The sequence below is a fragment of the Chiloscyllium plagiosum genome, unplaced genomic scaffold (assembly GCF_037043375.1).
Source record: "Chiloscyllium plagiosum isolate Xiang-an unplaced genomic scaffold, Cpla_swu_hap1 HiC_scaffold_31, whole genome shotgun sequence".
In the NCBI taxonomy this organism is placed as follows: Eukaryota; Metazoa; Chordata; class Chondrichthyes; order Orectolobiformes; family Hemiscylliidae; genus Chiloscyllium; species Chiloscyllium plagiosum.
Window position 1 is genome coordinate 32,335,785 of NW_028270169.1, and position 27,814 is coordinate 32,363,598.

Below are 27,814 nucleotides of genomic sequence, written 5' to 3' on the forward strand. Positions count from 1 at the left end.
TCTGCAAATTTACTCACCCACCCTTCTACGCCCTCATCCAGGTCGTTTATCAAAATGACAAACAGCAGTGGACTCAACACTGACCCTTGCGGTACACCACTAGCAACTGGACTCCAGGATGAACATTTCCCTTCAACCACCACCCTCTGTCTTCTTTCAGCAAGCCAATTACTGATCCAAACTGCTACATCTTCCACAATCCCATTCCTCCGCATTTTGTATAATAGTCTACTGTGGGGAACCTTATTGAATGCCTTCCTGAAATCCATATACACCACATCAACTGGTTTACCCTCATCTACCTGTTTGGTCACCTTCTCAAAGAACTCAATAAGGTTTGTGAGGCACGACCTACCCTTCACAAAACTCTGCTGACTATTCCTAATCAAATTATTATTTTCTAGATTATTATAAATCCTATCTCTTATAACCTTTTCCAACACTTTACTAACAACTGACTCATTGGTCTATAATTACCAGGTTTGTCTCTACTCCCCTTCTTGAACAGGGGAACCACATTTGCTATCCTCCAGTCTTGCACTATTCCTGTAGATAATGATGATTTAAAGATCAATGCCAAAGGCTCGGCAATCTCCTCCCTGGCTACCCAGAGGATCCTGGGATAAATCCCATCCGGCCCAGGGGACTTATCTATTTTCACACTCTGCAGGATTTCTACTACCTCTTCCTTGTGAACCTCAATCCCACCCAGTCTAATAGCCTGTATCTCAGTATTCTCCTCGACAACATTGTCATTTTCTAGAGTGAATACTGTCGAAAAATATTTATTTAGTGATTCCCCTATCTCCTCTGACTCCACACACACCTTCCCACTACTATCCATGATTGGCCCTAATCTTATCTCGTCATTCTTTTATTCCTTAAATACCAATAGAAAGCCTTAGGGTTTACCCTGATCCTATCCGCCAACAACTTCTCATGTCTCCTCCTGGTTCTTCTGAGCTCTCTCTTTAGGTCTTTCCTGGCTACCTTGTAACCCTCAAGCGCCCTAACTGAGCCTTCACATCTCATCCTAACATAAGTCGTCTTCTTCCTCTTGACCAGAGATTCCACTTCCTTCGTAAATCACGGCTCCCGCGCTCTACAACTTCCTCCCTGCCTGACAGGTACATACTTATCTAGGACACACAGGAGCTTTTCCTTGAATAAGCTCCACATTTCTAACGTGCCCATCCCCTGCAGTTTCCTTTCCCATCCTATGCTTCCTAAGTCTTGCCTAATCGTATTGTAATTGCCTTTCCCTCAGCTGTAACTCTTGCCCAGTGGTATATACCTATCCCTTTCTATCACCAAAGTAAACATAACAGAATTGTGATCGCTATCACCAAAGTGCTCACCTACTTCCAAGTCTAACACCTGGCCGGGCTCATTACCCAGTACCAAATCTAATGTGGCTTTGCCCCTTGTTTCCACTGGGAAATCTGAGGGAATTGTCAGTCATTTATTTTGCTGTTTACAGAAAGTATAACTACTGGGTCTTGTACAATAAGGATGACCATTTAGAAGGGAATTGATGATCTCCCATGGCAATGGTTATTGTAAAATATAGCATTCTGCTGCTTGCTTGTCCATTTAAGGACACACAGTCTAGTTGCTGTTAAGTAAAATCTAAGAGATTAGAGTGTAATTGCTGTTTAGACTGCAGCGTCAAATTCTACCTTTATCTTTCTAGGATGGACAAAGTTACATAAAAGTTACAGCAATGCAAATGTGTCTCAAATTGCTCCTTTCAAGTGTAATAGGCAAGAACTGCGTTCTTGGTGATAAATCTTTGTTGCTGCTGTTTGCAGTAAGTCTTGAAGCGTTGTGTATAAGATCATGAACATTATATCACTGGAAATGAGGTTTATGTCCCTTGAATACCGCAAAGTCAAATTGCTATTATGTAAATGCTTCACTTTGGACTTTGCTGATGAAACTGCAAAAGTGACAGGGTGTGAGTTTTCCACACCCATGTTATACTTGGGAAGGTAGGAATTTCTATTGAACAATAGACTGTTTAGTGTACTTTCCCAATCTTAGCCCAGTTCTCAGAATCAGCTAACTGTAATATAGTTGAGCCTACTGATAATGTTTTGGGTGGAACTTTAAAAACACATGCAACGGTAGATATGGCCTTAAAAATATTCAGTGCAACCTGAGCTTTCAAAAAGTTTGAACCAAAAGTGAAAGCTTTATACATTAAAAACACACCAATTCTGAGCAGGAGTAGGCCACTTGCCAGTTTGTGCCAACTCTGTCATTCATTCAGATCATAGCAGGTCTGACTTTAACCTCAACTCCATAATACTGCCTACCCGTGGTATCTTTCATCCATTTCTTATTGAGAATCTCTGACCCTGCCTTAAAGAAATATTCAAAGATTCTTTCTTTTGAGGATGACAATTCCAAAGACACTCAGACTTCGGAAAAATTAAAATCTCCTTGTCTCTCTTAAATGGGCAACCTCAAATTTTGAAACCGTGAACCCCTAGTTCAGGATTCTCTGACCAGAAAGTCTTCTCTGTTCACCCTGTCAAGTCCCTCAGAATCTTCTATGTTTCAATCAGTTTACCTATTGATGTTCTAAACTCTAACTGATACAAGCCTCTCTTGTTCCTCAGAAGACAAAACCTAGGTATTAGTCCAGTGACCCTTCTCTGAACTGAATCAAGATTCGGGGTCTACATTTCACACATATGTGCACTGAATATCACAAGATCATGAATGCCCCAAAAGTGAAAGCACAGTTCAACTAATTTAATCACTATTGATGAGTAACCTGTTGACAACTATTACAAAGCATAAAACATATCCTTTTCCACAGATTGCCTTTTGTATCTACAAATGTTAATGCAAACCTCTTACAATTTTTTTAAAGTTTGAGCTTTGGAAATAAATCCCTTGCTCATCATTTGACTGTCATGGAAGAGCTAGTGCGCAGAGATAAAAACAGACCCTCTGTAGTGATGTGGTCTGTTGCAAATGAACCAGCATCTGGACTACCACAAGCAAATCATTACTTCAAGTAAGAACAGTGAATTGTAATGATTTCATGATTTAAGTTTCAAAATTGTATATGTTTTGGATGTATATTTTAAAGTGTCACGTGGAATCAATTTATTGTTTATAATGCTGTTTTTAATTTATTAAAAAAGGACGTTAATATCTTCTACTAAAGCAATGGATCCAACCAGGCCTGTTACCTTTGTTACCGACACCAGCTATGATAGTGACAAAGCTGTGAGTAATTAAATACTCATTTATCATCACAGAATGAAATGAAATCTATTCAAATTTTGAACTTGTTCAACTTGCTTGCAATACATTGAAGTTCTGAAGATCTAAGATAGGAATGAAAACTGACTGACTGACTGTTTTTGAAGTGGCTAGCTTATTCTTTGCTGTACTTCAGCCGTACTAGGAGGAGATTCCTCCTGAGATCCTGTTTAACAATTGACAGCTCAGTGAGAATATATAATGCGGAAAATATACCTAACACTGTGTGGCTTTTTAAAAAAAAAAGTTTTAGAATCATAGAATCCCAACAGTGTGGAAACAGGCTGTTTGGCCCATCAAATCCACATCAACTCTCCAAAGAGCATCCCAGTGCTATCCTGTGCCTGTGACCCTGCATTTCTCATGGCTAACAAACCTAAATTGCACTTCCCTGGACACTGCAGGGCAACATAGCATTAGCACAACTTTGGACTGTGGAAGGAAAGTAGAATATCGAAGGAAACGCACACAGACATGAGGAGAAGGTGCAAACTGCATAAAGACAGTTGCCTGAAGGTGGTATGGAACCCGGGGGTCCCTGCCGCTGTGAGACAGTGGTGCTAAACCACTGAGCCACCATGCCATCCCAATTGAAATGTGTATAATTTTAATATTGTATTTTAAAGCAATGCATTCAGTGCATATGTTGTTCAGTTTTTTAAAAAATGGACGAGGATATCAAAAGCTGGGAGTAACTGCACAAAGTGACTACAACACAAGATTTTATTTACAAAATAATTACAAGAAGTGAAGTTTGCTCAACAAATGATGAATGATTGTGATGTTGAGCTAATGTCAGTTTGAGGGAGAAATGGTTACCTTTGTACTTATTCTTTCCCATGAGGTTAAAGATCTGATACGATTCTATGAAGACTGGCTTTGGGGTTCTGTTGGCAATATGTTTCTGAGGAAACCATTTATATTTATGATATGAGAAAACATAGAATGTAGAACAGTACAGGCCCTTCAGCCCTCAATATTGTGCCAGCTATTTACCCTACTCTAAGATCAAACTAACCTACATACCATTTGTTGTACTATCTGCCATGAGCCAATCCAAGAATCACTTGAATGTCTCTAATGTATCTGAGTATACCACCACCGCTGGCAGTGCATTTCACACACCCACCACTTTCTCTTTAAATAATCTACCTCCAATCACCTTAAAATTATGCCCCTTCGCGATAATCACGTCCCCGCCCCCGCCCCCTCCCTCCCGGGAAAAGTCTCTGCTAATCTATTCTATCTATGCCTGTCATCATCTTGTACACCTCTATAAAGTTGTCTCTCATCCTTCTTTGCTCCAGTGAGAAAAGCCCCAGCTCCAGCTCCCTCAACCTTTCTTCATAAGACATGCTCTCCAATCCAGGCAGCATCCTGGTAAATCTCCTCTATTCCCTCTTGAAAGCTTCCACATCCTTCCTATAATGAGGCGACCAGAACTGAGCATAATATTCCAAGTGTGGTCTAACCAGGGGTCTATAGAGCTGCAGCATAACCTTGCGGCTCTTAAACTCAATCCCCCGCTAATGAAACCCAGTGGACCATACACCACCTTAACAACCCTATCAACTTGGGTGGCAACTTTGAGGGATCTATGGACCTGGACCCCAAGATCCCTCTGTTCATCCCTGCCAAGAATCCTGCCTTTAACCCTGTATTCTGCATTCAAATTAAACATTCCAAAATGAATCACTTCCACTTTTCCAGGTTGAAATTCCATCTGCCACTTATCAGCCCAGTTCTGTTAACGTCCCGTTGCAAGCTACAACAGCCTTCCACACTATCTACCTTTCCACCAACCTGCGTGTCATCGACTAACTTACTAAACCACCTTTTCACTTCCTCATCTCAGTCGTTTATGAAAATCACAAAGAGCAGAGGTCCCTGAACAGGTTGCTGTGGGACACCACTGGTCACCAAGCTTCCAGGCTGAATACTTTCCATCTGCTACCACCCTCTATCTACTATGGGCCAGCCAATTCTGTGTGCAGGAACAAGGAACAAGCAACTTCACCTTTTTCTCCTCTCAGTATGTAACAGCAGGTTCAGTCTGACACACTGAATATTATCCATGTTTCAAGCTCTCTAAAAGTTTTAATTGTGCTTTTTGTATTTGCTTTCTGAAATTGCTTCATTGCTAACCAGACAGAATTAATTATGCACTGATTGTTGGTTGCACTGTGTTTGAATTGCAACTCCTCCTTCCTTCAGAAATCAAGTGAAGTCTTGAAAATCCATTGCCAAGAATTTGATTTTTGAAATATACGCTAACTTTTCAGATTTCAAGTTGTTTATTGGAAAGCCACATTTCTGGAAAAGTAAAAGGCTGATTATGTTTCTACAGGCGCAGTACACAGATGTTATTTGCGTGAACAGCTATTTTTCTTGGTACCATGATTCAGGCCATTTGGAGGTCATTCAGTTACAGCTTAACAATCAGTTTGAAAACTGGTACAATAAATTCCAAAAACCAATTATTCAGAGTGAATATGGAGCTGATACTATTGCAGGACTGCACAGTGTAAGTATGGGAAGCATCAACAATTGCATGGTTGTACATCAATCTAATGCTAATTTAATTAATCAAACAAAAGGAAAATAGAACTGAAAAGATAAGAAATCCCCACGATGCCTGAGTAGTAACATGTTTGATACAAAACAAACAGTTGGAGTTGCTTTTCTTTGTTTCATCTGAAATAGATTCTAACACTGTAGGTGTTTAATCTGACAATAATTCATAAAAAGACAAAGATGAAATATTTTAGTCTGACGAGCATCTTAGTCAAAGAAATGGATTTTGGCTTTAAAGATGAAGAGAGTTATGGAAACTTCAGAATGTGTACAATGTATCATCATTTATCTAATCACCAACAGTTTGGCAGAAGGAAGGTAAGAGACATGGCCAAACTACCATGAAGGGATTCAGTCATCAGGATGAGCATTTTAAAATTGGAAGTATTGAGGGACTTGGGAACCAAAGCAAGTCAACAAGGACAAGGGCGAGGTGAATTGGATATGATAATGCAAACAGAGTTCTGTGATGTTAAAGGCTTATTCATATTAAATTAAAGTAGCTGAAATAGGTAGATGAGATGGTCCGTTCAAGTCCAAATGTACCATTTCTTGACACCTCTGAAGAACTTTAGAACAACAAATCCTGCTTTACTGCTAACCTGGAAAGCCCGTTAGTAAAGGATGATATCGGAACAAAGCTTTACTCAGTGTCAGAGTTAGAAGTGAAATATTAAAAGCATAAACTTTGCAAATCAACTACAGTTTCAGAAAGTAAGCAGGCTTTGTTTTAACCAGCACTTTAATCAAACCAGCACTCTCGATAAACCAGCAAGGTATGTATCAAATGCTGTGATCTACTGCAGGGTCTGAGTATTTATGATGTAAGTACACCAGTGATGTGTGTTCCTCTTGCACTAAGTTTCTCTTAGTTAATATGTGATCTTATATTGATTTTAGAAGGTGCGTTGATGTATTTAAGTAAATGTTATGAGGGATGTTGATGTTCGAAGCTTCAGTTGATCAGGGTTTACTGCGGTTTTGTCTTTTGACTATCCAAAATATTTGATCAACCGGCATACTCCTAGTCCCATCAGTGCCGGTTAATAAAAGGTTTGTTGTATCTGTTTTTAAGTTAACCTAGTTGCTAGCGTTATAACACATCCATGGCCAAAATTTACTTTGCGTTCCCACTCCTGATTTCTGTCTTTCCCACAGCTCCAACTGAACTCTCACTTTCTCCATATTTGCTTTACACTCCCACTGCTCTGACCAAAGCAGTGCCTCTGTTGAGTGTTTTCGTGGCAAACAGCTCCTGAGGTGGGACTTGAACTCAGACCTTCTGGTCCAGAGGTAGGGACATTACAACTGTGCTGCAAGAGCCTCGAGTATCTCTTCCTTTGTAGTCAAGTGAAACCTCAAATAATGCCCCCCCCATCTGCATATATTTAAACTTAATAAATTTAACACCTGTAGTTCAATCCTAATGTTATAGAAGCATTCCCATCCCTCAGTCAGAGGAGCTGGAAACAATGACACCAGGAGTGGAGGTAAAGCAGTACAATGAAAGAGAGAGCTTGGTCAGAGCAGTGGGAATGTACAGCAATGTGGGGACAATGAGAGTTCAGTTGGAGCTGTGGGAAAGAAAATCATGAGTGGGAACATAAAGTAAATTTTTTAACAAAAGTCAAACAGAGCTCACCTTTATGGGAATAAAATGGAATTGTGGCACCATAAAAATGCAGGTCAATTGGCTGGTGAATATTTATTTTATCTAAACCAAGGAATATACTCGTGAATCTCATCTAGATTTAAAGATAGACAAAAGTAAGCCAGCAGACATGATCTATTTTGGATTTCCAGAAGGCCTTTGACAGGGTATAGCACGAGAGGCTGCAAAATAAGATAAAAGCCCATTCTTATGGTGTTAGGTGAAAGGTACTGGGGGATTGGTAGAGGGTTGGTTGACTGGCAGAAGCAGAGAGAGAGGATAAAGGAGTTTTTTTCAGGTTGGCAGCCATTGATTTACATGAGTTCCGCAGGAGTCTGTGTTTTATTCATGATACACAGGTAATCCCGGGGACGGGAAAAAATTCTGGCTGTGACAGGCTACTCCTTTGAGGTATTTTAGATGTTAGAGGTGATTTGCTCCAATTCCAGGAACAGCTATTATTGTTTTATATGCTGTTGCATTGTTTTGGAACTTTGGAGAGAAAAAAAGTCAAAATGACGGCACTTTTAAAAGGGAGAGGAACAGACAAAGGCAACACATGATGAGGTCAGTGCAGGAGAGAGAGAGAGGGAAAAACCCACGTTGCTAACTGACACAGCAGTGAACCTGCACGGTTACTGCCTTTGTTATTGAATTCATTTATCGCTGGGCATTGGAGTGCGTCTTGGAAAATTAACAAACAGTGAAATTCACAACTGATCTTGGAGGAACCTGTTTGGGAGAGGTCACAGCACAGAAACAGATAAGTGAATATGTTTAAGTATGGCCTTACAGTAAGTCTGCTGTAGTGAGTAGGGTGGGTTCTTTCTTGATTAAATGTTTTATTAAGATATGTCTCTCGAGTAAACTTAAAAATATAAGCCATAACTATTAAATTAGACTGGAGCAGTGTTTTGTATAGGAATAAGACAGTGCTATTTTCTGGCTGTGTAGATTGTGAAGGAGCAAAAATGGCCTTTAGTAGAGTGATATGCTCTTCTTGTTGGATGTGGAAGTTTAGGGAGCCTTTATATATTACTGAGGAATTTATCTGGAATAAATGCAGTTGGTTGCGAATCCTATCAGATCGAATGGATTGGTTGGAGTGACTGTTAGAGGCATTGAGGAATTTACAAGAGCAAAGGGGTGTTATGGATGGCAGCTATAGGAAGGGAGAAAAGCTGCAGATGCAGTCAGGTAGATGGGTTAACTCCAGGAAAGGTAAGAGAGGTGGACAGGTAGTGCAGGAGCCTTCTGTGGCTATCCCTATTTCATACAAGTATGCTGTTTTGGAAAATGTAGGGGTGATGGATTCTCAGGGGAATATAGCATGAACAGCCAAGTTTCTGGTATTGAGACTGGCTCTAATGTAATGAGGGGTACATCAGGTCTCAGGTCCCAAGAGACCAATTGTGTCAGGGGACACTCTAGTCCGAGGCACAGACAGGTGTTTCTGTGGCCAGCAGCGAAACATCAGTATGGTGTGTTGCCTCCCTAATGCCAGGATGAAGGATGTCTGAGGGTACAGAATGTTCTCAAAGGGGAGAGGGATCAGTAGGAGATCACTGTACACTTTGGAACCAATGACATAGGAAGAGAAGAGGATGAGATTCTGAAAGGAGAATATAGAGAGTTAGGCAGGAATTTGAAAAGAAGATCCTCGAGAGTAGTAATATCTGGATTACTCCTGGTGCTGCAAGCTAGTGAGGTTAGGAATACGAGGATAGAGCAGATGAATGCGTGACTGAGAAGCTGGTGTATGGGAGAAGGATTCACATTTTTGGATCATTGGAATCTCTTCTGGGGTGGAAGTGACCTGTACAAGAAGGATGGATTGCGCCTAAATTGGAAGGGGACTAATATACTGGCAGGGAGTTTGCTGGAGCTGCTCGGGAGGATTTAAACTAGTAAGGTGCGGGGGGTGGGACCCAGGGAGATACTGAATAAAGAGATCAATCTGAGTCTGGTACAATTGAGAACAGAAGCGAGTCAAACAGTCAGGGCAGATAGGACTGATAAATTAAACTGCATTTGTTTCCCTAACAGGGAAGGCAGATGAACTCAGGGCATGGTTAGGAACATGGGACTGGGATATCATAGCAATTACAGAAACATGGCTCAGGAATGGACAGGATTGGCAGCTTAATGTTCCAGGATTCAAATGCTATAGGAAAGAGAGAAAGGGAGCCAAGAGAGGAGGGGGAGTGGCATTTTTGATAAGGGATAGCATTACAGCTGTACTTAGGGAGGATATTCCCGGAAATGCAGCAAGGGAAGTTATTTGGGTGGAACTGAGAAATAAAGGGATGATCACCTTTATTGGGATTGTGTTATAGACTCCCTAATAGTCAGAGAGGAATTGAGAAACAAACTTGTAAGGAGATCTCAGTTAACTGTACGATTAATAGGTTGGTTATGGTAGGAGATTTCCAAACATCGACTGGGACTGCCATAGTGTTAAGGGTTTAGATGGAGAGGAAATTAAGTGTGTCCAGGAAAATTTTCTGATTCAGGATGTGTATGTACCTACTGGAGAAGGTGCAAAACTTGACCTACTCTTAGGAAATAAGGCAGGGCAAGTGACTGAGGTGTCAGTGGGGAAGTACTTTGGGGCCAGTGACCATAATTTTATTAGTTTTAAAATAGGGATGGAAAAGGATAAACCAGATCTATAAGTTGAATTTCTATATTGGAGGAAGGCTAATTTTGACGGTATTAGGCAAGGACTTTCAAAAACTGAGAGGGGGCAGATGTTTGCAGGGAAAGGGATGGCTGGAAAATGGGAAGCCTTCAGAAATAGGATAATGAGAGTCCAGAGAAAGTATATTCTTGTTAGGTTGAAAAGAAAGGCTGGTAAGTATAGGGAATGCTGGATGAATAAAGAAATTGAGGGTTTGGTTAAGAAAAAGAAGGAAGCATATGTCAGGTATAGACAGGATAGATCGAGTGAATCCTTAGAGTATAAAGGCAGTAGGAGTATACTTAAGAGGGAAATCAGGAGGGCAAAAAGGGGACATGAGATAGCTTTGGCAAATGGAGGTAAGGAGAATCCAAAGGGTTTTTACAAATACCTTAAGAACAAAAGGGTAACTAGGGGGAGAATAGGGCCCTCTCAAAGATCAGCAAGGCAGCCTTTGTGTGGAGCCGCAGGACCTGGGGGAGATACTAAACGAGTACTTTGCATCAGTGTTTACTGTGGGAAAAGGACATGGAACATATAGTGTGTAGGGAAATATATGGTGACATCTTGAAAAATGTCCAAATTACATAGGAGGAAGTGCTGGATGTCTTGAAACACATAAAAGTGGATAAATCCCCAGGACTGATTAGGTCTGCCCTAGAACTCAGCAGGAAGCTAGGGAAGTGATTGCTGGGCCTCTTGCTGAGATATTTGTATCATCGATAGTCACAGGTGAGGTGCTGGAATTCTGGAGGTTGGCTAACATGGTGCCACTATTTAAGAAGGGTGGTAAGGACAAGCCAGGGAACTATAGGCCTGATGTTGGTGGTGGACAAGTTTTTAGAGGGAATCCTGAGGGACAGGATGTACATGTATTTGGAAAGACAAGGACTGATTAGGGATAGCTAGCATTGCTTTGTGAGTGGGAAATCATGTCTCACAAACTTGATTGAGATTTTTGAAGGAGTAACAAAGCGGATTGATGAGGCCAGAGCAGTAGATGTGATCTATATGGACTTCAGTAAGGCATTCGACAAGGTTCCCCATGGGAGACTGATTAGCAAGGTTAGATCTCATGGAATACAGGGAGAGTGTTTTAAAAAAATTCTCAAGGTCAGGTTCGTAGGAGAGTAGTCTGACACAGAACAAACGACCAAGAGGCGAGTCTGCTAGAATATGGGCATTTTATTCCCCGCAGCGTCGCCACAACGGGTCTGGCTTATACTCACTCTACATGTTACCAAAACTGGGAGCCGTCAGTTCTCGTAGAGCGGTTGCCAACAACCCACGCTCGGCGGTTAAACGTAACCCCGGAGCAGACTCACCGAACTGGAGACTTTTCCAGCTGATATACTCTTTTCCAGATATAAACATTCATGTGAACAGCAGAGCAAGGCTAAAAAACACATTCCATTCTGGTTACATACAGATAAGAAGATTCACACGGGACTAAGCAACACCTCCATTCCGGTTAGATTCACACATGTATTGGGACATAATTTTTAACCGTTTCACCACATTCCACTGCTTGGAATTTTACACCACATTCCACTGCTTGGCCCAATACATGTGTTACATTATGATTCACACATGTATTGGGACATAATTTTACACCACAGAGAGCTAGCCATTTGGATACAGAACTGGCTCAAAGTTAGAAGACAGAGGGTGGTGGTGGAGGGTTGTTTTTCAGACTGGAGGCCAGTGACCAGTGGAGTGCCACAAGCATCGGTGCTGGGACCACTATTTTTCATCATTTATATAAATGATTTGGATGTGAGCATAAGAGGTATAGTTAGTAAGTTTGCAGATGACACCAAAATTGGAGGTGTAGTGGACAGCGCAGAAAGTTACCTCAGATTATAACAGGATCTGGATCAGATGGGCCAATGGGCTGGGACGTAGCAGATGGAGTTTAATTTAGATAAATGTGAGGAGCTGCATTTTGGGAAAGCAAATCTTAGCAGGACTTATACACTTAATGGTAAGGTCCTAGGGAGTGTTACTGAACAAAGAGACCTTGGGGTGCAGGTTCATAGCTCATTGAAAGTGGAGTCGCAGGTAGATAGGATAGTGAAGAAGGCGTTTGGTATGCTTTCTTTTATTCGTCAGAGTATTGAGTACAGGAATTGGGAAGTCAAGTTGCGGCTGTACAGGACATTGGTTAGGCCATTGTTGGAATATTGCGTGCAATTCTGGTCTCCTTCCTATCAGAAGGATCTTTTGAAACCCTGAAAGGGTTCAGAAAAGATTTACAAGGATGTTGCCAGAGTTGGAGAATTTGAGCTATAGGGAGAGGCTGAACAGGCTGGGCTGTTTTCCCTGGAGCATCGGAGGCTGTGGGGTGACCTTATAGAGGTTTACAAAATTATGAGGATAGACAGAGTCTTTTCCCTGGGGTCGGGGAATCCAGAAGTAGACAGCATAGGTTTAGGGTGAGAGCGGAAAGATATAAAAGAGACGTAAGGGGGAAACCTTTTCACGCAGAGGGTGGTACGTGTATGGAATGAGCTGCCAGAGGATGTGGTGGAGGCAAGTACAATTGCAACATTTAAGAGGCATTTGGATGGGTATATGAATAGGAAGGGTTTGGAGGGATATGGGCCGGGTGCTGGCAGGTGGGACTAGATTGGGTTGGGATATCTGGTCGGCATGGACAGGTTCGACTGAAGGGTATGTTTCCATGCTGTACGTCTCTGACTGAGTCTATTAACGATCTGGACAAAGGAGTCGAGGGCATTGTTATAACGTTTGCAGATGACACAAAAATAGGTGCAAGGATAGGTAGTGTTGAGGAAGCAGGGAGGTTATAAAAGGAAGAGGACAGGCTAGGAGAGTGGACAAAAGTGGCTGATGGAATACAATATGGGAAAGTGTAAGGTTATGCACTTTGAGAAGAATATGGGTGTAGAATATTTTATAAATGGGGAAAGGCTTTGAGAATCTGAAGAACAAAGGAACATGAGAGTCATAGTTCAGGATTTTCTTAAGGTTAACATGCAGGTTCAGTTGATAGTTAGGAAGGCAAATACAATGTTAGTATTCATTTTGAGTTGTCCTTAAAACAAGAACAGCGATGTACTGCTGAGGCTGTATAAGTTCTGATCAGACGACATTTGGAATATTGAGAGCAGTTTTGGGCTCCATATCTGAGGAAGGATGTGCTGGCTGTGGATGGGGTCCAAAGGAGGGTTACAAGAATGATCCTGGGGATGAAGGGCTTGTTATGTGAGGAGCGGTTGAGGACTCTGGGTCTACACTGGGTGTAGTTTAGAAGGATGAGGGGGCACATGATTGAAACTTACAGAATAATGAGGTCTAGGTGGTCGTGGAGAAGATTGTAGGACAGGCAATGACACTGTTTATAACTGAAATGAGGATGGGGGTGGTGGGTGTGATCTTCAGCCAGAGAGTGGTGAATCCGTGGAACTCCTTGTTGCAGAGGGCTATGGAGGCCAAGTCATAGTGTATTTTAGACACAGGTATGTAGATAGGGATCAAGAGTTACAAGGAGAAAGTAGGAGCATGGGGTTGAGAAACATCAGCCATGATCAAAAGGCAGAGCAGACTCTATGGCGCAATTCTACTCCTGTATCTTAATGCCTTGGGGCTTATTAAGTATTTGTAATGGTTATAAGTATTGGTAAGTTTTATTAAGTGGGAAGTTTACTTAACAGTAACAATGTTATTAATTAACAAATAGAGTAATGACATGGCTATTCCAGTCTCATGTGTTCATGTTCTATGTGGTGTTTGAACTCCAGGACCTTGCTTGTGTCCTGGATAACCACATGTGCAGGCAGTGTGGTCAGTAGCAGCAGATTGAAATCTGTGTTCGGAGGAACATTTGCAAGTCGCTGTAATGTATCTGTGAGGTCGAGAGCTTTGAGAAGACACTTGTTATAGACCTGATCACCACACAGCGTATGAATAGGCAAGGAGGGAGATTGGGTGACCACTAGGAAAATAGTGCAAGAGCCCCCTGAATAATCCATCCTGTAACCCCTATTCAGCTCCCTGAATACTGGTGTCTCTGCCCCTCTCTAGGTGAACTCAGTCCATGGCAACATCAGTGGCTCAAATCTACATGGGCTACAGGGAATACTGGAAGGGCAATAATAGTGGCAGAAGACCTTTGGGAGCAGGAAGTACTTGCTACAGGATTTCCTAGTACCTGACCTGCTCTTGTTGCACTATCTGTAAGGCTGGGAGAAAGTGAGGACTGCAGATGCTGGAGTTCAGAGCTTAAAAATGTGTTGCTGGAAAAGCGCAGCAGGTCAGGCAGCATCAAAGGAACAGGAGAATCGACATTTCGGGCATCAGCCCTTCTTCAGGAATGCTGTAAGGCTGGTCTAGTTCAGTTTCTGGACAATGGTCAAAACCCCAGGGTTTTGAATGTGTTGGAGTCCCGTGTTAGTAATGCCATAGAAATGTGGATGATAGTTAAATCCTCTTGCTGGAGATGGTTATTGCCTGGTACTTGTATTGCGTGAATGTCATCTGCCACTTATCTGGATCTTACTGCATTTGGACGTGGACTGCTTAAGTACATGAGAAATTGTATGTGGTGCTAAACATTATGCAATTCATTAGTGAACATTCTCACTTCTGACAATATGGTGGAGGAACAGCATAGAGTACAAGGAAAATGAGGTTATGTTGAATTTGAGTGAAAAAAACTAGTTCGGTTTCAACTGGAATATTTCATTTAGCTCTTGACAATTCAGGACCTTGAGGAATGTGATATCACTTGAGAAAATGCAGATTTATGAGTGGTTCTGGGGAGGTGGAACTTCAGTTATGACGATGGATTGGAGAAGTTAGCATAGTTTCCATTTGGAGAAGAGACATGATTAGACATTCAAAATCATGGGGTGTCTAGACAGCATGTGGATAGGGAGGAAATGTTCTCACTCATGAAAGGATCCAAAAATGACATGGCACAGATTTGGAGGAATTAGCAAAAACGTTTTGATACAAAGAGTAGTTCATGCCTGGAATTCACTTCCTGAGTGTGTGGTTGAGGCAGGTTCAATTGAGGCATTTAAAAGGGAATTAAGGTAAGGTTTATAGAGATGATGGCAGAAAACAGGAGAATAAGCATCTCATCCAGGGCTATTAGAGAGCCAATGCACATGTGCACAATAACCTGAATATTCGCTTTCACAGTTAGGTAATTAAGAATGGTCTAGTGGCTAATGATCATGCCCTGCTGATGAATACCAGCAACGACAGATAACAAGGCTATCTCTGAATAGAGAGATGAGCAGCTGCAAACCTTTTTAAAGCAGAAATGAAGAGGTGGAAGGTGTGAAAAACACTATCACCCGTCTCAGACTGAGCTGAAATGACTCATGATCGTTTTAAATGTGACAGGCATTTGAGTTAGAAATAACTTACAGGAAATGTATGTTATAGATCAGATTGAATGTTATTTAGTGGATTATGTTTTTTTTTTGTGCTTTTAGGATCCCCCAGTAATGTTTTCAGAAGAATACCAAAAGGCTGTAATGCAGGAATATTTCATGGTATTTGATGAAAGAAGAAAAGATTATCTGATTGGAGAACTAATCTGGAATTTTGCCGACTTCTTGACTGCTCAAAGTAAGTAATGTACTTAAAAACAGAAAATGCTGGAAATAGGTCAGGAAACATGTATGGGGGAAAGAAGTGGTTTTTAATAATTTCCATTATTTGCAGTAATTTGTTTTTTCCATAGGATTATAATTTTCATTTCAAATGATCAGTCACATAGATGTGGAAATATTCACATGCATGTCTTGTACTTTTCCCAGATGCAACTTATTTTATTCATTTATGGGATGTGGCCATTGCCTGCTTGGCCAGCACTTACCCATTCATAATTGCCCAGAGGACAGCTAAGAGTCAACCATATTGTGTACCAGTCACATGCAAGACAGCGGTTTCCTTCCCTAAAGGATATTAGTGAACCAGATGAAATTTTCCCATCAATCAACAGTTACATTGTCATTATTAAACTCTTAACCCAATCTAGTCCCTCCTGCCAGCGCCCAATCCATATCCCTTTAAACCCTTCCTATTCATATACCCATCCAGATGACTTTGAAATGTTGCAATTGTACTAGCCTCCACCACTTCCTCTGGCAGCTCATTCCATACACGTACCACCCTTCGCGTGAAAAAGGTGCCCCCTTGGGTCCCTTTTATATCTTTCCCCTCTCAGCCTAAACCTGTGCCCTCTAGTTCTGGACTCCCCGACCCCAGGGAAGAGACTTTGTCTATTTATCCAATCCATGTCCCCCACGATTTTATAAATCTCAATAAGTTGCTGATCTTTGAGGGGCCCTATTCTCTCCCTCGTTACTCTTTTGTCTTTAATGCATTTGAAAAACCCATTGGACTCTCCTTACCTCGACTTGCCAAAGCTACCTCATGTTCCATTTTTGCCCTCCTGATTTCCATCTTAAGAGTACTCCTTCTCCTGCCTTTGTACTCTTCTAAGGATTCATTCCATCTTGTCAACACCTGACATATGCTTTCTTCTTATTCTTGACCAAACCCGTCGGCATGGGTGAGTTGGATCGAAGGGGCTATTTCCATGCCGTATATCTCTATGACTCTATAATTGCAGACTTTAATTGAATTCAAATTCCAGCATCCACCCTGGCAGGATTCAAACTCCAGTTCCCAGACATTACCTGGTATACCTGGATTAATAATCTCAAGGCATGCAGCATGGAAGCAGACCCTTCAGTCCAACCAGTCCATGCTGACCGTGTTCCCAAACTAAACTAGTCGTAACGGTCTCCATATCCCTCCAAACATTTCCTATTCATAAACTTATCCAAATATCTTTAAAATGTTACAAGTGTAATGATTTGTACAGCAAGAAGTCCAAAATGATTCAAAATATAAAAACCATAAGAATTATACAAAAAAACCTGAGTTGCAACTGCAATATCCACCCTAGTCTCAGCCACCATTATATCTGGTCAAATTCCTAACATTTAGAATTTCACACCATTGTCTACATGCTATTGCCAGCATTTGTACCTAGTGATAATATCACTAAACCATCACCGCCTCGTCTCCTTGTGTATCAGCCATCAGAATTGTTCAGTAGGCGGTTCTCATGTATTTATCTTAAAGTTTGGAGGGAAGGGAGTGGGAGTATCTGGAAAATAAATAGTTGTCTGCTCCTACAGTCACTGCTTTAGACTCTTGTTGCACATGCTGATGTGTTATGCTGGAGCCTAAGCCACGTCAGGCTTGTGGGTGTTTGCTTTAAAATGTCAGACTTATTTGAGTGAGCTATGTGTGTGAGAAGTGTTGGAAAAATCCACACAAAAGCAGGGATAATCAAGGAGTTTGCCTTGTGAGCCTCATATGTTCAGGGAAAGGTGGAGTAGATGGAGGTATTAAGATTTTTCGTTGCTCTGAATTGAATTGTCAGGCTAGTCTAATCTTTACCAGAGAGGTATTGGATGATGAATTCCCAAAGTGGAATTTTACTTCAATAAAGATAAAATATTACAAATGTCAGAAATCTGAAACAAACGCAACACAGAAGAGAGTTAACGTTTTGAATCCAGTATGACTCTTGTTATGAAGAGTAATACCAGACTCCACCTTAACTGTGCTTTCTCTCCACAGATCCTGCCAGGCCTGCCGAGTTTCTCTAGCATTGTTTATTTTGGAGTTTTACCTTTCTGTACTGTACTAAACAAAAGTTACATTTGGTATTTTAAAAGTGGGGAAATTTGATTGGAAAGAGATTCAGCATATAGAAAATAAGCCACTGGGGAGAAAAATAACTGACTCAAATACTTAGCCATTAAAGAAAGGAATACAGAATTAACTGGTCTGCCTGTCACAATGTAATAAACCCAATGGACAAAGCAGCAGCAAGAACCATTATGAAAACCTATCATTCGTATGTGTTCATGAAGTCACCATGCTCCACATCATTGATAACCACAGCCTTTATTGAGAATTTAGTGGCCTCACGTGAGATGCGTTGAATTGATTTGATACACTAGAAGACTGAATGTATTGCATTGTTTAACAGGAAGTGCTGAAGAAACTTTGCAGTTCTGGCAGCATCCACCAGTTCTGGAGAAGGGTCACTGGACTCTAAATGATTGTTCTTTCCACAGATGCTACCAGACTTGCCGAGTTTTTTCAGCACTTTGTTTTTGTTTCGGATCTCTAGCATCCACAGTTTTGTTTTATTTCAGAATGCCATCCAGGTTGATTCTGTACTGGATAAGTCCATGGATTTTCACGTTATTGTATACATTGTTGGTGTGGGATTAAAAGCACTGCTAGGTGTACAAGTGTTTTCTTTGATAAATTACAACTATGCACTCTTACATCAAAACCTTCATGTATTTGCAGGTACAAAACGGGTAGATGGGAACAAAAAGGGGATCTTCACTCGCCAGAGACAGCCTAAATCATCAGCTTTCATTCTTCGGGATCGCTACTGGAAACTTGCCAATGGGACTAAATAATTATTTTATTGGATCACATCTTTGGCCACCGAATACAGAAGAAACTGCTTACAGAAGATTTAATTGAAATATGTATTGTTTTCAGGGGAGGTGGGCTTTACTGGATGGTCAGAATTTCTCATCTGTTCAGAGTTGTTCTTGAAGAGGATAGTGAGCTGCCACTTGAACAGCTACAGTCCGTTTGGCATAGGAGACTCTTCTGGAGGGAGATCTGGCCTTTGGTCCAGCAACAGTGAAGAAACTGATATTTCCAAGCCAGGCTGGTGAGTGGCTACAAGAGAAACCTGCAGGTGGAGGCAGTAGTGGTGCATAAATTTAAAAGATTCCCAACATAGCATCTTCCACACCCATTGCCACATCAGATACATGGGAACATGCTGTTCCAGCTTGCAAAGCCAACAGTCCCAACTGAATTTTTTAAAATTACCACAAAGTATTGATGTTAACTCTGAGGTATGAATATTTTCACCTTAAACTTCTGTCAAGATGCATTATAGCCACACTTTCAAAATTGGAAAAGACAATTAGATTAGTACTGGTGCTTGTTTGTCTATGCAAGTTTAGGTATGAAGTATTCGTTCCCAATTACACATTTTATTTTGACTCTGAATTCGGTATCAAGATAGAGTAGAACTAAACACTGTTACATGGTTAAATGTTTTGAAAGCCAATTTAAATGTAGTAATATCAAATTGAAATCCCAATCCTATTGTGTCTGGCATCACAATTGGGAGCTTTCACAAACACTTTAGTTATTACTCCAATTTTTTTATTTGGTAAGTGGTGTCCTTGGACATTGGCAAAAAGGCCTGTTACGATAGTCACAGACACTGCCATTTTGCCACAGTGGCACTCACTCAAGCTGAATTCATGACAACACAGCAGGGATATTGGAACATTCACCCCAAGGTTCAAGTCCAACTCCAGGGCCTGAGCACAAAAATGAACTGCTCAAAGTGCAGTCTTCTAGGTGATGTGATAAAGTAAGGCAGGTGAATGGAAATCCCATTGCATTATTGGCTGGCTGTAATCATTGCTGCATGAGTGTTTTCTATGCACAAATTGGCTCATGTATTCTACACTTCGAAAGTACTTCACTTGCTATAAAGCACTTTGAGTATCTGATGTTGATGAGAAAAGTGTTATGTAAACAAGTCATATCTGCAACTAGCTTCAGATGTTTTTAACTGGACTCATCTTGCCCCTGTAAGCAAGCAAGGTAAACCATAAAAGTTGAAAATTGTATACAATAGACTTTGTATTTTTAGGGCTAAGTGGCATTGGGCCTGATGACTTGGGGCTATTGATCACAGTTGTTGATATCAATGTTATATAAAAGTGTAATATTTTATTAAACTGGTGCTTTGGGATTGGAATTGCACAACTGTCCCATGATTAAAGGTGAAAACTAGTGACCACATACATTATTAACAAAAATTCATAGCAAAATACCAATTTTTTTTAAAGATTAGATTCCCTACAGTGTAGAAACAGGCCCTTCGGCCTAACTAGTCCACATTGACCCTCCAAAGAGTAACCCACCCAGACCCATTTCCCTCTGACTAATGCACCTAACACTGGGCAATTTAGCATAGCCAATTTACCTAACCTGCACAACTTTGGACTGTGGGAGGAAACCGGACACAGGAAACCCACGCAGACACAGGGAGAATGTATGCAAACTCCACACAGTTGCCAGAGGCTGCAATTAAACCTGGACCCTGGTGCTGAGGCAACAGTGCTGCCGAAGTCTGCTTTTCTTTTTCCTTTAAAAAGGACAGTGAAGGTTACCTAAGATTACAACTGGATCTTGACCAAATGGGCCAATGGGCTGAGAAGTGGCAGATGGAGTTTAATTCAGATAAATGCGAGGTGCTGCATTTTGGGAAAGCAAATCATAGCAGGACTTATACACTTAATGGTAAGGTCTTAGGGAGTGTTGCTGAACAAAGAGATCTTGGAGTGCAGGTTCATAAGCTCCTTGAAAGTAGAGTTGCAGGCAGATAGGATAGTGAAGGCGGCGTTTGTTATGCTTTCTTTTATTGGTCAGAGTATTGAGTACAGGAGTTGGGAGGTCATGTTGCGGCTGTACAGCACATTGGTTAGGCCATTGTTGGAATATTGCATGCAATTCTGGTTTCCTTCCTATTGGAAGGATGTTGTGAAACTTGAAAGGGTTCAGAAAAGATTTACAAGGATGGTGCCAGGGTTGCAGGATTTGAGCTATAGGGAGAAACTGAACAGGCTGGGTCTGTTTTCCCTGGAGCGTCAGAGGCTGAGGGGTGACCTTATAGAGGTTTACAAAATTGAGGGGCATGGATAGGATAAATAGTCTTTTCCCTGGGTGGGGGAGTCCAGAACTAGAGGGCATAGGTTTAGTGTGAGAGGGGAAAGCTATAAAAGAGACCTACAGGGCAACTTTTTCACAGAGGGTGGTACATGTATGGAATGAGCTGTCAGAAGATGTGGTGGAGGCTGGTACAATTGCAACATTTAAGAGGCATTTGGATGGGTATATGAATAGGAAAGGTTTGGAACAATAGGGGCTGGGTGCTGGCAGGTGGGACGAGATTGGGTTGGGATATCTGGACGGGTTGGACCGAAGGGTTTGTTTCCATGCTGTACATTTATGACTCTATAAAAGCAAAGACAGTCCAATTTCCCCTCATTTATCACTAATTAGAATAGTGAGAACATTGAAGAATTCTGATTATAAAATAGGTTAAAGGAAAATCTTCTAAATGATATTGGAATTTTTCCTATAGCTTTACTTCAAATACCTTTTGAAAACCCTTAAACTGCCATAAAGCTGAGGCACAATTCTTCAAATGTTCAGTTGATAAAGATACTCAGGAACTGAGTACACAGGGTCTGTTGCTCTGACATAAAATGCCTTGAGCAAGTTTTTGGATGATTTCAAATCATTCTTAACACCTTAGGAAGTTGTGTGGTTATGTCATTGTGATTTTTTGAATGGTTAAAAACAACTTGGATATTAGAAATTTCACTTTAAATGCTTTATTCCAAGAAAAGCACATTGGAGTAGTTCAAGCATTTTTTTTATTGAAAGTGTTCATAAGTATTGTAAAAAAAAAACTGATATGGATCAGGGAGATTCTCCATAATTGTTTGCTAGGGGTGGTATTTGGATTCCAGTTACAATGGTGAGAACTCCAGTACAACTTTCTTGACTTGTGCCAGCAGTGAAACAGGACATACTATCAGACAATACACCACCATCTGTGTATGATTCCATGAGTATGGCAATGTCAGGCCGTTGCTTACCTAGTATGTGGGATAGCTGTCTCAAAATGGGCACAATTCTGTAATAGTTAGTAAAAAGGATTGGTAGGACTCAATTTTTCTTTCAATAGCTTGGATGATGCTATATGGCCTGACCATTTAGCTCTTCACCCCCAAGGCTTCTAGCCTCATTCCTGATGAAGGGCTTTTGCCTGAAATGTCGATTTTACTGGTCCTTGGATGCTGCCTGACCTGCTGTGCTTTTCCACCACCACACTCTTGACCAATTTCATGACTTTGTACTGGCTTGATATACAATTACAGAAGCTATTTGAAATCATAATGAATCTGGAGTCACACATTGGGCCAGATGAGGAAGGAACCATTTTCTTTGACGGCTTTAGTACCCTATGGACCACAAACTGAATTGGGCTGACCATGTATACTGTGGCTACAACAGCAGGTCAGCAGCTAGGAAATCCACAGCAATCAACCTCCCCTCCTGTCTCTCCAAACCTATCCAACCATCTGCAAGATCGAACATCCCCTACAATGCCTTGATGGGTGCAGCCCCAGTAACACTCAGCAAGCTCAACACCATCCAGGGCAAATCACGCTCTTTGACTGACACCTTGTCCACCACCTTGCAGTGGCTCACCAAGAGTCATTCAACAGTGCCTTCTAAACCAGTGATTTTACCACATATAAGATTGAGGTTAACCAGATGCATTGGAATATCACCATATACAGGTTCCCCTTCACACCAACTTGATTTGGAACTACATGGTTGTTCTTTCACTATTGCTGGGTTAGTATCCTGAAATCTCCCTCCCACTAATAGCAGTTTGGATTATGTAACCAATGCGGTGGTTTTTGGAGGCAACTTACCACCAAGGGTAATAGGATAGGCAATAAATACTGTTCTAGCCAACAATGGCCACAAGCATGTGAATGGATAAAAAAAAATGCAGACAGAATAGGTGAAATTAAGGTTCTCATTTTGGAAAAAATTAGTTGACTGGACAATGAAAACATTAGGATTAATCACAATGTTCTTAAAAAAAAGTTTAAGACCAATATTAAACCTCTTGTGCATGAGCAATTAAATAGTAATTAAACAATGCTGTAAATACATCAACAGTAATGGCTAACTTCATGATAATAACAAGAAAGAAACATCCACCTTGGAAGATCTATTAAGTAGCTGTGGTAGGTTTCCTTGATTCTTGGGCCCTATTTGAACTTTCCTTAAAAGTTTACTTTAATTTGAATATAAGCAGTCCCTGGTTACAAATGGGCTTGTTACTGAGTGCATTTCTAAGTATGAGCAACCATTTGCATGTCAAATTAATATGGGATCGTTTCACAAGATCAAAAATCAGGAACCACCTGAAGCAGGAACACTTCATAAACAAAATTAGCACAAATTGCAGCAGAGCTCATGTAGATTCTACATTTATTTCATACCAAAAAATTCTGTGCAATGAATACACATTCATACATATTTACAATTTTTGCTGTTTAGCAAAATCATATTCCTGAACCTATTATAAAACAGTTCTCATCTGTGGCTGTGAAGGGGATCAATGCCCAGAGTCCACCTTAAAAGATTTAACACGTGCTCATGAGCTTGAAGCAGCATTAATAAATAACTCTGATGGAACATATTATACAGATCAAGAACATACTACTTCTGCCATGCTAAATAATTTTACAAAAATAAAGAGCATTTGTCACCCTGTCACGTTCATGTTGAATAGACAATGATTTACTGAAACGGAAACTTGGTTTACCGCTTCAGAATTAGGGTCTGCTCGTGCCTGTGTTAATGCCGAGACCAGGAATAAGTATTGATAGGCCAGTATCGATAGGAATGAATCTATAGTTACAGTACATCTTGAGCAATAAACATGGGCTTCATGCTAGACAGTGCAATATAAACAAATCATGGTGGGGAAAGTAAAGGGTAAATATGACAGGACTTAAAAGATTTTAAATTTGTCCATCCCTCTGCTGTTAATAAAGGCATTACACCAAGAGGTGCACAAAGTAAAACATTTTAGCCAAGTCCAATGCATTGGCTAAAAATCAATATTAGATTGGTTTCAAATCAAATATATGTAGAATTGCCATTACCTAATATAGTTCAACATAAAAAACAGGATCAAAGATGAGCATAAGTGTCATCTACAGCCAAGATATAAAGAATTGGTGCTACAGGATCAGTAAACTCCTTTGGAATTTTTACAGCTTATTGGGTCACAGGAATGTCACAATAATAGTACAATAGCATTCAGTGGTCTTCTGGAGCTCATACAGACTTCAGGTAACTTACTGTACCAGCAGCTTCAAGGAGCACAGATACAAGAAATGCAATTCCCCCATGTCCAGGATTCATATCCTATGAGACAAGCTTTAACTGTACCCAACATCCTCAGTTATTTGCATTAATGGATGAATGTAGTAACTGCATTAAGGTTTGCCATTAAAACACTTACAGCACAAGGGCTAAAAAAAGACCCAATTTGGTAAAGACACAAAAACAGCAAATTTAGTGTTCAGAAAATACTGAGTGCATAAATTACTAAGTTTACATGTAAAGCATCCTACACATTAACAAGATTTAAGATCAACAAAAAAAAAACTGTTAGACAATTGCCCATTTGCAAATATAAAGTCTGATGGATATGGATTTTCTACCAGTAGTAGATACCTGATGGAAAACGTTGCCCCATCTTATAAACACAACTCTACGTTGGCAAGTAGGCAGGATAAAGAAAATGATTAACCACTGGGTCACAATACATTTATCAGTCACAACAGCTGGATCCTGTGTTTATGAACACAGTCTCTGAGGTATACTAACATTGATATATTTTATCGAAGCTTGTTTGGTTCATAGGCATTAGTTTTTTTTTATAAGTTTTAGACAGAAGAATTGTTCTTTGAACACTGCTGCTATGAACCAATAGTTACCAGTTCCAAGTACTACACTAATCTATTAATCACTTAGACAATACAGTTCAACAGGTTGGGTTATACAAAATTAAAGTAACCTCCTTCTAATGAAATCATAAGCTACTTGGCAGATTTAGAAGGTTGTTAGGGTATCAGGCTTGCTCAATGACTCAGGATACTTCTTGGTGTAAATAATCACATTAAGTTTGAAAAAAAACTTAATTTACTGTCAAACTATTTTGGGGGCACCAACACTTAACTGAGAGCTCCATTTCTGTAAAGATACAAAAGATCTCAATTAAAACATGATAGGTGGTCAGTATACCGTCAAATACTGAATATGCACAACTATAACCCTTCAGCAATACTTGGAGGCACTGAACTACATTAGCAAGGATATTTCAAAGCCAAGCAAAAACCTATTCTGCTAAAATGTCCATCTGAATAAAATTGGGTGGTGGGATAAAACAAGTCCTCACAAGCCATTTTAAAATCAACATTGTGAAGTTGTATTTTTCAACTTCTGGGCAGCAGCCATTTATATAGAATGTAAGGATTTATTTTTGTTCAAGCAAGGAATAGTTTACACACATCAAATTGAGCTTAAGTACAGAATAAAGCCTCCATCCTAGCCAACACAATCAATTTATTAGTAGACTATATTTTAATGTAGAAACTCTTTAGAAATTATCAACTATTAATTAACATGGCACAATGGTGATAATTACAGAAAAATATCTTCAGCCAAATTAAGATCACAATATAAACAAAATACTACTTTGACAAAAATAAAGTTGTATGCAGCACGATCAGATTGAATAGGAGTCCCTTAAACAAGGTCCTTTTTTTTTAAAATTAAAAAACATTGTCGGCCTAGTTGACCACATTTATATTGTTTTAACATGATGCTGCTGCATTAGTAGTGGCAGTATTAAACTACTGAAACAAACAGTAAAACTAGAATTCAAAATGAAAATCTCCTAAAGTGCAACATGAACATTTTTTTTAAACTTTGTTAAAAATCACTGACCAATTGACTGCACTTTTATTAAAAAGGGTCAATTTTAGAGAGATATACCTTTACATGAAATATTGGCTCTATTAGATTCACTGAAGCACGTTTATAATCCTAGTAAGGTGTGACGAGAACTTTCTCGCACTCCAAACTGGGCTAGTTTAAATACCTTTGTGGCATGCTGTGACTGCATAGTTGCTGGCCTTTTAAAATCATCCATGCACTCAGAAAAAAGCTAGTCCTAGAGGACCTGAGCGTTTTTAAGTATAACAATACCATCTCTCAAGACAAATTCTAACTGTACTGGAAGAATTTGGACTTACAACATTCTCATCAGGTCATTTAGCCAAGAGAGACAATTTCCAGACCCATTCATTAGACCACCAAGACTGAAAAATGCCATTAGCCACTTCCTGTGCAATATAAAACACTTGTATATGATTTTTTAAAAATTCCTCGAACAAAGGCACTTTCATTCACAATTTAACACGCAGTTTACTTTTATGGGGGGTGGGAGGGATGCTTAAACAAATATCACTTAGTGTATGCAAGTTTCTCAGAACCAAAGATCTGTGAAGGAATGTGTAATACAGTTAAAGCTTGCTTTCTGTTGGCTTGTCTAGTTATCTTCATGTGAGGGAGGATAAACCAAAGTCAGTCCAGGGTCCCACACAAGTATTCAATTTAAAAGAAATTGTTTCTCAATGATTTTGATTTTTCTTTTTATCATATACATCTCTCTCAAAAAGAATTACTGCCAAATAGACATAATGGATGCAGGCTCTCCAGGTGTTAAGTTTGCAGATCATTGAGATTATTCATGTTTGGATTGGAGTTGCTGTTTCCAGGCCTCATTCAAGTAAACCAGTCGTTTATAGTTGATGATGAAGAGCGTGACGTTCAGGAGATATGTAGTAATGCAAATTATGCAAAAATCCTTCAGTACAAAGTACAGGATGTAACTTAGATACAGTGCACCCACCACAGACACTATGGATGTCGTCATTAGTATTAAAGCAGCCATTGCACTCACTGTCATACCTGCAAGAAAGGGAGGAATGTTATTTCATGAAAACGGATGTAGCTTCTCTATAGAAGGCTTCAACATATGTATACTACATCAGTAAACACAAAATTGAAAAGTTAACGCAGAGTAATAAATGCATTGATAATGACTACAATCCACACACATTCTCCTGACCAAAACCTTGGTACCATTGTTCAAGAAGCTGAATACACAGATTATGATGCTCAACAAGAAATTAATACCAAAGCATAAAATTAATCTGTTTTTATAAAATAAGTGTGATCCTAATACCAAGAACACTGATTTCAACTTTGGCTAAATCATTCTAGGCTGATATTGAATTCAGAGATTTATAACCCCACTCCAAGATCAGGTTTTCCTTTGTGTGAGACATACAAACAATTAGGCAAGCAAAGCAGACTTGAAGAAAGGCTAACAAAACTGATCTGGATGGTCAAAGACAAAGTCTGAGGAACTGCTGGATGGCTGAGCGAGAGTTCCAATAATGTCTGCTTCAGCATCCAAAGACTGGGTACACTTAAACTTTTGCAAATGAAGGAAGTGATTCACAGACAGATGAAGTGATGTTGTGGGATGTGGGCATCACTAGCTGGCCAGCATTCCCTATCCCTAGCTGCCCTTCACAAAGATGGTTACAAGCTGCCTTTTTGAACCACTGAATTCCACCTTCTGACCCACAATGCCATTAGGGCAGGAATGCCAATATTTTGACTCAGCGACAGTAAAGGAATGGCAATATATTTCCAAGTCAGGATGGTGAGTGGCTAGTTGGAAAAAGTGAAGATGGTGGTGTTTCAATGCAACTGCTGCCCTTGTCCTTCTAGATGGAAGTGGTTGTGGGTTTGGAAGGTGCTGTCTGAGGATTTTTGAT

The 27,814-nt window shown here is 40.2% G+C and overlaps 2 protein-coding genes across 3 annotated transcripts in view; one reads left to right on the plus strand and one right to left on the minus strand.

Moving 5' to 3' along the window:
• Nucleotides 1-20,055, plus strand: part of gusb (glucuronidase, beta) — a 40,961-nt gene extending 20,906 nt beyond the window's left edge. The window contains exons 8-12 of the mRNA XM_043718576.2: nucleotides 2,882-3,028; nucleotides 3,159-3,243; nucleotides 5,627-5,803; nucleotides 15,653-15,788; nucleotides 18,564-20,055. Of these exons, the coding sequence (XP_043574511.2) occupies nucleotides 2,882-3,028; nucleotides 3,159-3,243; nucleotides 5,627-5,803; nucleotides 15,653-15,788; nucleotides 18,564-18,679 (661 nt within the window). The 3' untranslated portion in view covers nucleotides 18,680-20,055. The remainder of the gene's footprint in view (nucleotides 1-2,881; nucleotides 3,029-3,158; nucleotides 3,244-5,626; nucleotides 5,804-15,652; nucleotides 15,789-18,563) is intronic.
• A 3,306-nt stretch (nucleotides 20,056-23,361) lies between these two features.
• The window catches only part of vkorc1l1 (vitamin K epoxide reductase complex, subunit 1L1), a 52,058-nt gene continuing 47,605 nt past the window's right edge, over nucleotides 23,362-27,814 (minus strand). For both annotated transcript variants that reach the window (XM_043718577.2, XM_087977407.1), the window contains one exon: nucleotides 23,362-26,936. In XM_043718577.2, the coding sequence (XP_043574512.2) occupies nucleotides 26,710-26,936 (227 nt within the window). In that variant the 3' untranslated portion in view covers nucleotides 23,362-26,709. The remainder of the gene's footprint in view (nucleotides 26,937-27,814) is intronic.